Source organism: Podarcis muralis, chromosome 6 (assembly GCF_964188315.1).
Source record: "Podarcis muralis chromosome 6, rPodMur119.hap1.1, whole genome shotgun sequence".
Taxonomy (NCBI): Eukaryota; Metazoa; Chordata; class Lepidosauria; order Squamata; family Lacertidae; genus Podarcis; species Podarcis muralis.
The window spans coordinates 34093217-34104857 of NC_135660.1; the positions used below are offsets into that span (position 1 = coordinate 34093217).

The 11641-nt window shown below is 41.9% G+C and overlaps 1 protein-coding gene across 1 annotated transcript; it reads right to left on the reverse strand.

Annotated features, from left to right (window-relative positions):
• Nucleotides 1-4475: 4475 nt before the first annotated feature.
• Nucleotides 4476-11099, reverse strand: LOC114597764 (G-protein coupled receptor 35-like). The gene is made up of 3 exons (XM_028731003.2): nt 10906-11099; nt 7343-7489; nt 4476-5523 (listed from the first exon to the last, which is right to left on the reverse strand). Exon 3 carries the CDS (start codon nt 5509-5511, stop codon nt 4549-4551), a length of 963 nt encoding a protein of 320 aa, XP_028586836.2. The 5' UTR covers nt 5512-5523; nt 7343-7489; nt 10906-11099; the 3' UTR covers nt 4476-4548.
• Between the last annotated feature and the right edge of the window lie 542 nt (nt 11100-11641).

The following is an 11641-nucleotide window of genomic DNA, read 5'->3' on the forward strand; positions in this document are numbered from 1 at the left end:
AAAAAAATCGCAAGACGACAAAACTCGCGGAATGAATTAATTTCGTCTTGCGAGGCACCACTGTATTTAAATTGCTCTTGTATTACTTGTGTATACAGTGCAGATGTATTGCATTTTTGTACTGTCCTTCCAAGGAGCTCAGTGTCATGTTACATGGTCTTCCCCTTGCCTTCATTTTATCCCTGAGGTAGGTCACACCAGCAAGCAAAAGTGACCGGCAAGCAGTTGAATATACACATCCCATTTATCATTCTTTTCCGTCTTCAGAGGTGGTAAACAGGATAGAAGAGAGTCAAAGTGTATAATAAATTGTTTATTTAATACGTTTCAACACATGTTCATGATCAGTTGTTTCAAGGCACATACGCCCAAAGTGGGTTTTTTTGTTTTGTTTTAAATGTAAAGCTTTCGAAAACACCATGTTACAAAACAGCAATAAAACCAGCCGCAGTAAAATAAAAAACAACTGAAGCTCAAAAACCAACAGTAAACTCAGTCAGGAGGACGAAATGCCTGATTCTTGAAGGAAAATGCACCCCTTTGTCATCCTTTGAAACAAACAAATAAAAAGGGATGGTGGCAAATGGCTGACAGTTTCTACAACCACCTGGGTCTAGGGAGGGGATCTAATAACCTCTTTCAATGGGACCAGAACCACCCCTTCTCTTAAGGAACTATTTATGGAGACACATCACTTTGTTATTTGCTTGTTGTCCTTAATATAGTTAGTAAATTGAACTGTGATTCAGTACAGCAGCAGGCCTGATTAGCTGGATGCAATTGGAAATGTGGTTTCACTTGGTGCCCTTCACTTTCCCCCATGGCAATCTGTGGCTGAAGCAGTGTGCTTGCAATGAAACTCTGCAACGCTGACAAGACATGTCGGAGATCTCCCATCTTTTAAACCAAGGCTTTGTTTCCAACGGCACATTTCTCAGAGGCCCCCCCCCCATTGAGTACTATGACTCGGCTGAATCCAATAAAAAAATCCATCACAGCAAATACTTCATTGTTCACATGACCTCAATTAAGTATTGAAATATATTTCAAGGAAAAGTAAACATCTATAAGAGAAGAGGTGTAGAATGGGGAATACAGATAGGAACAGAGCGACCTGTTTTCATTCACAATAAGGTGCTCATCTTTTTTGGATATGGGTTCCACAGAGAAATGTCATGCCTGCCATCTCTTTGCAGAAGTACAAAAATATTTTTTTATCGGGGGGTTGGAACCCCCAAAGGGTGCTTTTAAAAACAAAAACAAGCAGCTCGGTAAAGACTGAGCACCGTATTTTTCCATGTATAAGACGCCCCCTATTTTTGGGGACTCCAAATTAAGAAAATGGGGGGAGATTGCCCATAGTTGTTGAGCTTTTTTGGGGAGGGGCAGAGTTGTTGAGCATTTTTGTGTGTGTGTGGGGGGAGGGATTGCCAAAAATCGCTCACCTGCCTAACTGATGGTGACACTCACACACATTGCAAAAGCCACCGATTGTCTGTCCCACCAATAACACGCACAATAGCCGCTGATAATATCCGGCTCACGAAAGGAACCAATCCCACGTCCCCCCTATGCACTATCCGTGTATAAGACGACCCCCTAATTTTACTTTCTTAATAAAAAAACCTCATCTTAAACACAGAAAGGTACAGTATGTTCAGTGGGTAGATGACATTGATTGACTGCTGGAGGGGAAAATGAAATGCCGGGGGGGGGGGGGGCAGGAGCGCCAGTTCCTGGGGGTTGAGCCCTTTTGCCCCCCCCATATTTTTGGAGTAAGAGCTGGGTCCCCCAATGTTCAAAAAGCATGGAGCTGATTGCAGGACAGCTCCAGTGGCTGTCTCCTTCCCCTCCTACTCCAGCCATTGAAGCCCCCCTTGCAAGTTGGTGCCTCTGCTGGGGGGACAAGGAGGAGGAGGAATGGAATGATGGGGAGTGGCTGGAAACCTGAACAGGAGCACTTGCCAACTGCAACATTTTGTTGCAGCAGGTACCAGTTGTCCTACATATTACTGATGAACTCCTTTTCTAAGTTATGCAGCCAGAATGGCATCGTCCGCACACAAGAGGGTGGTATTGCTATCAAGAGGCTTGGGGGGACCCTAAGGGTTGCAGAGGTACACCTACTAACCCCCCCTACTTTAGGGGAAAAAATTCCTCAGGTGGAAGAAACCCCCTAAACAGCCCAATCAGGCCTGTGTTCATGCTTCCTGGTCACAGAATGCGGACTGACTGCTAGAAGGTGGGAGGGGAGATGGAAACCAGGGGAGAGGGAAGGAACTAGATGCAGTCTGCTGAAAAGGGCATGGCTGGCTAGCAAGAACCCTGAACAAGAGCATCTGAGCTGCAGCTCAGTAGTAGAACATCTGCTTTGCATGCAAAGGTCCCAGGTAGAATCCCTGGCAGGTAGGACTGGGAGAAACCCTCTGTCTGAACCCTGAGAGAGCCACTTCTAGTCAGTGTAGACAATATGGAGCTGGGTGGAGCAATGGTCTGACTCGGTGCAGAGCAGCTTCCTGTGTTCACTGCATATGGAAGGTTCTACTTCTGTTTCTGAGAATAGCTATCAAGGTGCAAGCCAACTTGGCAGCATGATAGCACCCTTAAACCACATAGCTCAGTCTGCCAGGCTTGTGGTTATCCTGCAGCCTGGCCGACAGGAACTGTGCTTCAAGACTTAACATTAGCAGGAAAATAACCATGTATGTTATGCAAATAATATGTGGATTTCTAAATAACCTTCTAGAATAAGCACATCATTATTTGTATGTTAACACACACACACACACACACACACACACACACACACTGCTTTTTTCTGGGAGTACACATACCACTAAACATTTTGTGAATCTTTTTACTTTTGTCCATTTACTGTGTTTATTTGTCCTGATTAAATGGTGATTTTCTTGAGTCAAAATGTGTGTGTGTGTGTGTGTGTGTGTGTGTGTGTGTGTGTGTGTGTAATGAATTGACCCTTTAACTGACAGACAATTCCTTTTTGTGTATAAATAAAATAATAATAATAATAATAATAATAATAATAATAATAATAATAATATCTTTATTGTCATTACCCCCTCTCGGGGACAATGAAATTACTTGACTGCTCCACAAAAACACTAATTAAAACAATACAATATAGTACAGCAAGGAAAAAAGAAATGTATTTATGTGTTACATTTATATCTCACCTTGACCCCAAAGAGCTCAATTTTGCAATCAAACTTTTGCCTTTCCCAATTTTATCTGCACAACATCCCTGTGAGGTAGGTTAGACTGAGGCCTCATTTGCACTATACATTTGAAGCAGTATCATAATGCCAGTTTAAACAGCCATGGTTTCCCCCCAAAGTATCCTGGGCAGTGTAGTTTGTTAAGGGTGTTGAGAATTATTAAAAGGCAAAGGTAAAGGATCCCTGACAGTTAAGTCCAGTCGCGAATGACTCTGGGGTTGCGGCGCTCATCTTGCTTTACTGGCCGAGGGAGCCGACGTTTGTGCGCAGACAGTTTTTCCAGGTCATGTGGCCAGCATGACTAAGCCGCTTCTGGTGAAACCAGAGCAGTGCACAGAAATGCCGTTTACCTTCCCGCCTGAGTGGTACCTATTTATCTACTTGCACTTTGACGTGCTTTCAAACTGCTAGGTTGGCAGGAGCAGGGTCCGAGCAACGGGAGCTCACCCCGTCACGGGGATTCAAACCACCGACCTTCCAATCGGCAAGCCCCAGGCTCAGTGGTTTAGACCACAGCGCCACTTGAGAGACCCCTATTCACCTCACACAGTTACAATTCTCAGAGTGGTTTAACAATACCTCTTCCCAGGGAATTTTGGGAATTGTAGTTCCATGGGGGGAATAGGGGTCTCCTTTAACAAACTACACTTCCAAGGATTCTTTGGGCAAAGTCATATATATTTAAAGGGGTATGATGCTGCTTTAAATGTATAGAGCAGGTGGGGGCCTGAGAGACAGTGAGTGGCTGAAAGTTAGCTTCACAGTAGAGTCTAACCACTGCGTAATGCTTCTATATAAATACTATATTGCACATCATGCAAAAACCAGCATTTATTTTTTAAAAAAGGTAAAGCTCTTAATATAGTATATGCACTCTGCAACCAAATGTATATCAATCATAAAACAAACTTACAATGCATAATACAAATCCATCATTGTAAGCTGTATCAAACTACAAGCACTAATTCAGCTGAGGAAGGCCTGAGTATAAAGACAGGATTTCAACATGAAAAATACCATCTTAGATACAGGGATATGTATCTTTCCGCAAGAAGTATGGATCCAGAACATAATCTGCCGTTTCAGCAAGAGATGTTAAACCAGCACACTGATCTCCGTCGGCGATAATTCAAGGGAGCAGCATCGGTTTAAAACGTATCAACTAAAATTAACGTGATATCCAATTTGTTTACTGGTCTTGAATAGTTTGTGTGGCTTCGTTCGACATAGCGTTCGAAAGGCGATGTTTCAATTGATTGGACATAGTGCTCCAAAGGTGAGACTAGATGCATCTTAAAATGACGTTGTGATTTCAGTTGTTTAAACTTTGCAGTTGTGAATTTTCGGGTGTTTTGCTTTGCAGCTGTGAATCTTGAGTTAAATTGGACCTGGATTGCATTACGTTGAAGGGAGGCAAGAGTGCTGCAGCTTCCTGGAATTCCTTAGCAACCATGTAATAGCACACGGCATCCACGCAGCAATTTAGCTTGGTCATTAGTGCAGTTGCGTGTATGGTATTGGCGATGGCTTGCCACACCTCGCAGTCAGCTCCTCCAAATGATTTTGCTACGTAGCTAAACAGTAAACTCAAGTGGAAAGGCAGGAAGCATATAATGAAGGTGGCCAAGTTGACTGAGACCACCCAGATGGCTTTCTGGGTTAACTTTTCTTCATGAGGACCAGCATTATGTTTCTTCCTGAGGCATCGGATGACTTGTATGGAACAAAACAACAATATAACCAGTGGTATGAAAAAGAAAACGATTAATCTGACCAGGGTAAGAGCTGTGTTCTCCTTAGAAAGTATATGAAAACAAAACTCTCCTTTCAACGAGAGACTGAATGGGATTGTATAAAGCAAGCAACAGAGCCAAACAAATAAGCAGAAAAGAGCTGCCTTCCACGGAGACCTGATTACTTTGGCTTTCAGGGGATGTTTGATGGCAAGGTACCGATCAACCGCTATTAGCATGATGATGCCTATGCTCATTGGCATGTTCATGCTACTGATTCCGAATATGACAGAGCAAAAGTCATCCACAGGCCAGTTGTTGTAGTGAAAGTACATGATGAATGGTAGGATAAGGACCAGCGTGTAGTCTGCCAGGGCTAAATTGATCATGTAAACTCTGGTCTCTGTCCATTTGCCCAGTTTGAAGCAGAAAACCCACAAGGCAACTGTATTAAATATGACTCCGAAAAAGGTGAGTAGGCTGTAAAGAATAATTTCAAAAGTAAGTATGCCCTGCTCAATCCTGCCACTGCAGTTCGCCATTATGACAGTTTTCTGTAAAGAGATATTTTAAAAATAAGTAGCAAAAATGGAATGCAGAGATAATTAAAGCTTGATTATTTGTTCTAACAACAGCACCTGGATTATTTAGATCCATTCCTATTATTATTAGTCAGATTTGTATACCACTGTATACCTGTAGATCTCAGGGCGGTTCATGATCTGTGTCTGGGCCTGGCAATTGAACTAAGGCGTTTTGGGGTGAGGTGCCGTGGTCCCAAAATTCCACCTGTAGCAGACTAAATAATACTTGTGGGATATGTGAACTGTTTTGTGTTTTGATTTGTCTTTTTACTGAAAGGGGCTGCCCGTTTTAGCAGAGGATTGACTGCTTGACTCCTTCCCCCCTCATATCATTTATCTGCTTTCCAAGTAAATTTTCTTCTCACAGAACAGAGAAAAAAATACAGTGACTTTGCATATCCCCCCCGTGGGCGAGAAAAAGCAGCTGGTGAGAGTGATTTTGAATGTGGCAATGACATTCAGCCTCTGGGCAGTCCCTTCCTCCAGTTTCCACCAGTCTTGCTCTGATGTTGCCTGACTTCGGCTCTGTCACATCCGCACCATACATTTAAAGTGCTATGATACCACTTTTTACAGGCGTGGCTTCCCCCGAATAATAATGGGAGATGTAGTTTGTAAGGGGTATTGAGAGTTGTTAGGACAGTATTTTTCCAGCTCAGCTCTCTAGCTGTTGTTGGACTACAGCTGCTGTCATCCCTAGCTAGCAGGACCAGTGGTCAGGAATGATGGGAGTTGTAGTCCAACAACAGTGAAGAAACACTGTGTTAGGAGAACCTTATTCCCCTCACACACCTGCAATTCCCTGGATGGTTTCCAGTTTTCCACGGGAACTCTAATTGTAGCTCTGTGAGGATGAATAGCAGTATCCTAACCACTCTCAGCACCCGTAGCAAACCACGGTATTAGAGTGTTATTATAGTGCTTTAAATGTATGTCGTGGGTGCTGGTATGTGTGTGTTTTTGTGTGTTTATAAGAGTAGAGAGATACAATCAAACCTCGGATCCCGACCGCCTCCATTTTGGAATGTTTCGGCTCCTGAATGTCGAAAACCCGGAAGTAAACGCTCCGCTTTTTGAACGCTTTTCTGAAGCTGAACGTTCGACGCGGCTTCCGTTTGAGTGCAGGAAGCTCCTGCAACCAATTGGAAGCCGCACCTCAGTTTTCGAACATTTCGGAAGCTGAACAGACTTCCAGAATAGATTATGTTCGGCGACTGAGGTTTGATTGTAGTTTATGCATGTCTTAGGTATTGTCTAGTTTGACCCTCAAGTATGGGAAGTTCCTAAAGCAGGACATGTTAGTATTAATGAAAGTTGCACAGTACATAGATGTATACACTACCATGCAAGTAGGAGTAAAACAAGAACCAAGCAAAATAGGTTATGAAAAATATATGGTCTGATCTGATTCAGAAGCCTTTTTATTAAACTGCTTATGAAGGGGAAGCTTTTCAGCACCATTCTGCTATGAATGGCTGGGGCAACCCAGGACTCAGCTACATTACTCGTCTTACAATGCAAAAACTGTGTCATAAACATGTGACACCAGATGACGCTGTAGAGCTAAAAACATTGTCTATGCAATTTTACATAAAGTTTTTTCCCCTTTCGTTATGATTTAATTTGTAACTTATTTATAGTGTTTTTCCTGTGTGTGGATTCAGCCCCTAGTCAGATGGGCAGGTGCAATTAATAAAATAATTATTATTATTAAGTGTGAAATGTAGTTTGTATTTTTGCTCAGCCTTCAGTGGAGCAAAATGTAAAAGAAGAACGCATGTTTACCTACCTTATCTGATTGCAGTTGCCCACAAGGAAATGTTCAGTCTAACATAACCTTGATTATCTGGATGCCATAGGAAACATTTAATCTGATAGCTGATGGCAGTTCTATCTGATGCTTCCAACTTTTCAGAATGCTAGTTCAGCAGGAGCTCTGCAGGCAAATGTCATAGCATTAGTACTATCTGAGGTAAAATTTTGCATCGTTCCTGGAGAGGGGAAACCCACTCTTTTTTTTTTTTTATAATAAATTTTTATTAGTTTTCCATGAATAAAGAAGAGACAAAACAAAAACATAAACATAAACAAACAAAAACACGACTTCCCCATACCACCCCTTTTCTGCATTCTTGTTTCAAGATTTTTCAGCAACCCTCTGAACATAACTTAAATATATTTCATGTATTTAACTTCAGTTAGTTATTAATACAACTGTAGTTCTTTATCTCTTATAACTCTGAGCCCCTAATTTTCCAAATTACAACAGTTTTTAAGATAAACTTTAAATTTGTTCCAATCTTCATCCACCGCCTCTTTCCCCCGGTCTCGAATTCTGCCAGTCATCTCTGCCAGTCCCATATAGTCGATCACCTTCGTCTGCCATTCTTCCAACGTGGGTAAATCTTGCGTCTTCCAATACTTTGCTAGAAGAATTCTTGCTGCTGTAGTGGCATACATAAAAAATGTCCTATCCTTCTTTGGCACCATTTGGCCCACCATACCCAAGAGAAAGGCCTCTGGTTTTTTAACAAACGTTCTCTTCAGAACTTTTTTTATTTCATTATAGATCATTTCCCAGAAAGCCTTAATCTTCGGGCAGGTCCACCAAAGGTGATAGAAGGTTCCCTCCGTTTCACTGCACTTCCAACACTTGTTGTTGGGCAAATGATAGATCTTTGCTAACTTAGCAGGAGTCATGTACCACCTGTAGATCATTTTCATAATGTTTTCTTTTAAGGCATTACATGCCGTAAATTTTACACCAGTGGTCCATAACTGCTCCCAGTCAGCAAGTTCAATGTCATGCCCAATATCCTGTGCCCATTTAATCATATTAGATTTCACCATTTCATCTTGAGTATTCCACTTCAACAGCAAGTTGTACATTCTTGACAAGTTTTTTGTATTGGGTTCTAACAGTTCTGTTTCTAATTTTGACTTCTCCACTTGGAAGCCTTTCTTTCTGTCCTGTTTAAATACTTCATTTATCTGTCGATAATGTAGCCAATCTCTCACCTTAAACTTCAGTTTCTCAAAACTCTGCAATTTTACATTTTCACCATCTTGTTCTATAATTTCACAATATTTGGGCCAATTAGAACCCATATTCAATTTTTTCACCTCTTTTGCTTCCATTGGTGACAACCACCTGGGGGTTCTGGGGAAACCCACTCTTTATCACAAAGTGATAAGCTTCAGAAACTTAAACATACCTTGCCAGATTCTCCTCTGATTCCTTTTGCCCTTTTTATGTCACATTACTCCCTTGTGATAGTTTTGTTGTTGTATCTACCCCCATTTCTCTCCCTCAGTATTTAATATACAGTGGTACCTCTGGTTGCGAACGGGATCCATTCCGGAGCCCCGTTCGCAACCTGAAAGGAACTCAACTAGCGTCTGCGCATGACGTCATTTTGCGCGTCTGTGCATGCGCAAGCGGCGAAACCCAGAAGTAACCCTTTCTGCGGGTCACCACAGGACGCAACCTGAAAAGATGTAACCTGAAGCAAACGTAATAAGAGGTATGACTGTATATTGAATCATCACATTGATCAATGTAATTTCTCGCCATATTTTTCCACAGAAAGAAGAATCTAAACGGTTCTGTGGGTGCTAACATTCTGGCCTCAAGCATTAGGACTTTGCTAGAGTTGAACCACTGTCACACATGGAGCTTAAAATGGATCAGTTCAACCAGACTGCGATGTGAATGAAGTGGCAGATCTCCGGGTCTCAAATTTCAGCGGCACTCTTTGTGACACCGAAATTTGGTGCTCTGCCTCTCACGCTCCATTCTAAATCATAATTGTCGCCAAGGCTCTGCACCCAGTGCGACTGAACCGGTCACCGTTCCCAAAATCTGCCTCTGGGTGAATGCAGTCCTGCATTGGTCAGAATGCTGACTCATGTCACAGATACATCTCTCCTTCCTTGGAGGTTTTTAAGCAGAGGTTGGATGGCCAACTGTCATGGATGATTTAGCTGTGATTCCTGCATTGCAGGGGGTTGGACTAGATGACCCTTGAGGTCCCTTCCAGCTTTACGTTTCTATGACTCTGCTTTCTTGCCCTCATTTACAACAACCAGACACATCATGTAAATAACAATAGGAAGTTTCAAAGTCAATTTAAGTGTTCTTAATCCAAATTGCTGGATTGACTGTTGGACTATAGTGAGTGCCTCATTTTGAATAGTGAGTGCTGTGATGACCAGGGTTTAGGATTTATTTTAAATACCAAGAAAAGGTACACAAAAGACCAGGGTCTCTGATCAGGTGGCAGGTAATGGGGAAAGTCTCTGTCCGAGATTCTAAAAAGCCACTGTCACTAAACTAGACAACACTTGGCTACATTGTGAAAAACCTTGACTATACAACATAGAGATAGAAAAAGGTCAGACTCCTTCTGTCACAGCCCTTATTCGTTGGTACTTCCAGTGGAAGATTTAACTAGCTTCCCACTCTAATTTTCCGTGGAAAGTATATAGGATTTTCAGCATGGAAATGTCAAGAGGTAGGGCAGGGGTAGCCAACATTATAACTATATTTATACCCCACCTTTTCCCCTGATGGGACTAAAACCAGCTTACAGATAAAAAAAAAAAGAACTGCTAAAAATACAGAAAAAAGCAATAATTAAAACACAAGGAAGCATTGATAGAATTAAAACTATACTATATATAACATCTATTGAAAATCTGGGAGCAGCCACCAAGAAGATGCCCTCCTGATGCTGTTTGACTACAAATCCCATCATCCCTGACCATTGGCCATGGCCGCTAATGCTGATGGGCACTGGAGTTCAATGATATCAGGAGGGCACCACATTGCCTATCACTGGCACAGGGTGAAGAAGATAGTTATGTATCAGGAAAACACTAAATGCACCTGATGTTTATAGTCCACGAAAGTTTATGCCATAATAAATGTGTTAGCCTTTCAGGTGCCCCAAGACTACTTGTTGTTTTAATCACAGTGTGTAAATGACAAGTTGGATTCACATGGGAAGCTGCCTTAAACCAGGTCAGACTATTTGTCCATCTATCCCAATATTGTCTGTTCTGACTGGCAGCAGCTCCCAGGGACTCAGACAGAAACATCTTTCTCCTCACCTCCTACCCAAATTGAAGATGCCAGGGCTTGACCCTGGAACTATTTACATGCAAGGCCTGAGCTACCCCGCTGAGCTTTGTCGGCACTGGAAGCATAATCTCAAAATACATGAAATTATGCGAGTTACTATACCAGGAAGCTACTCCACAGAAAATATTTCTGCAGAAATATGGATAAAACTAATTCCTGCTATTTCTGTATAGTCCTATAGAACTCAATTAATTATAACATACACTAACCTTGTATACAAGTTGGAAACAACTTGTTCGATAGTTGAATGGAGAGCTTGCATCAGGAAAGGACAAACATCATTGTCAGTGCCTTTTAAAAACTAGCTGTCTTATTTGCATAGCCTCTTCGTCTCTATGATGTAAAACCGTTTTCTCACCGCCAAAGTCTCTGAGTGGTTGGATATGTGGTATTAACGCGTACAGAGTCTTGCGTGCTAACAGGCTGGTTTGTGGCTTTCTTAGAAGCAATGGGTATGACACTAGTAGAGTTTCTCTTCTCTAAGTCATGACGGAAATGTTTTTTCATTTCACTCTTGCGTCAGGCATAAAACATTCTTTCTGTCATTTACTTTCTGCTGCATCCCTGTTGCCCGTTACTGGAGAGTAAGACCCCTTGAAAAGTAATGACATTTACTGCTGAGCTAACATGTGTAACGCAACACACTTAGATGGTATTTGTTAACTTACCTGTTTGTTTGAGGACACCGTTAAATGCACCTAGAGAGCACACTACACTGGGCAAATGAGAACTGTCAAATCAAAATAAAATTTTGTACAGATCAGTGTTTTGTTCTGTTTGTGCTAGATGCAGTGTTTTTTTCTGGGGGGATGGGTACGCATACCCCTAAACATTCTGTGAATCTACGTTTGGCCTCATTGAGGGGCAGTATTTCAATATGTGTAGGGAAATGAAATTACCCCTGAACATTTTTTTAAAGAAAAAAAGCACCAGCTAGATCTGTTA

Bases quoted from the DNA above. Each gene is read 5' to 3' on its own strand.
- LOC114597764 (XM_028731003.2), bottom strand. From the start codon at position 5,511: ATGGCGAACTGCAGTGGCAGGATTGAGCAGGGCATACTTACTTTTGAA.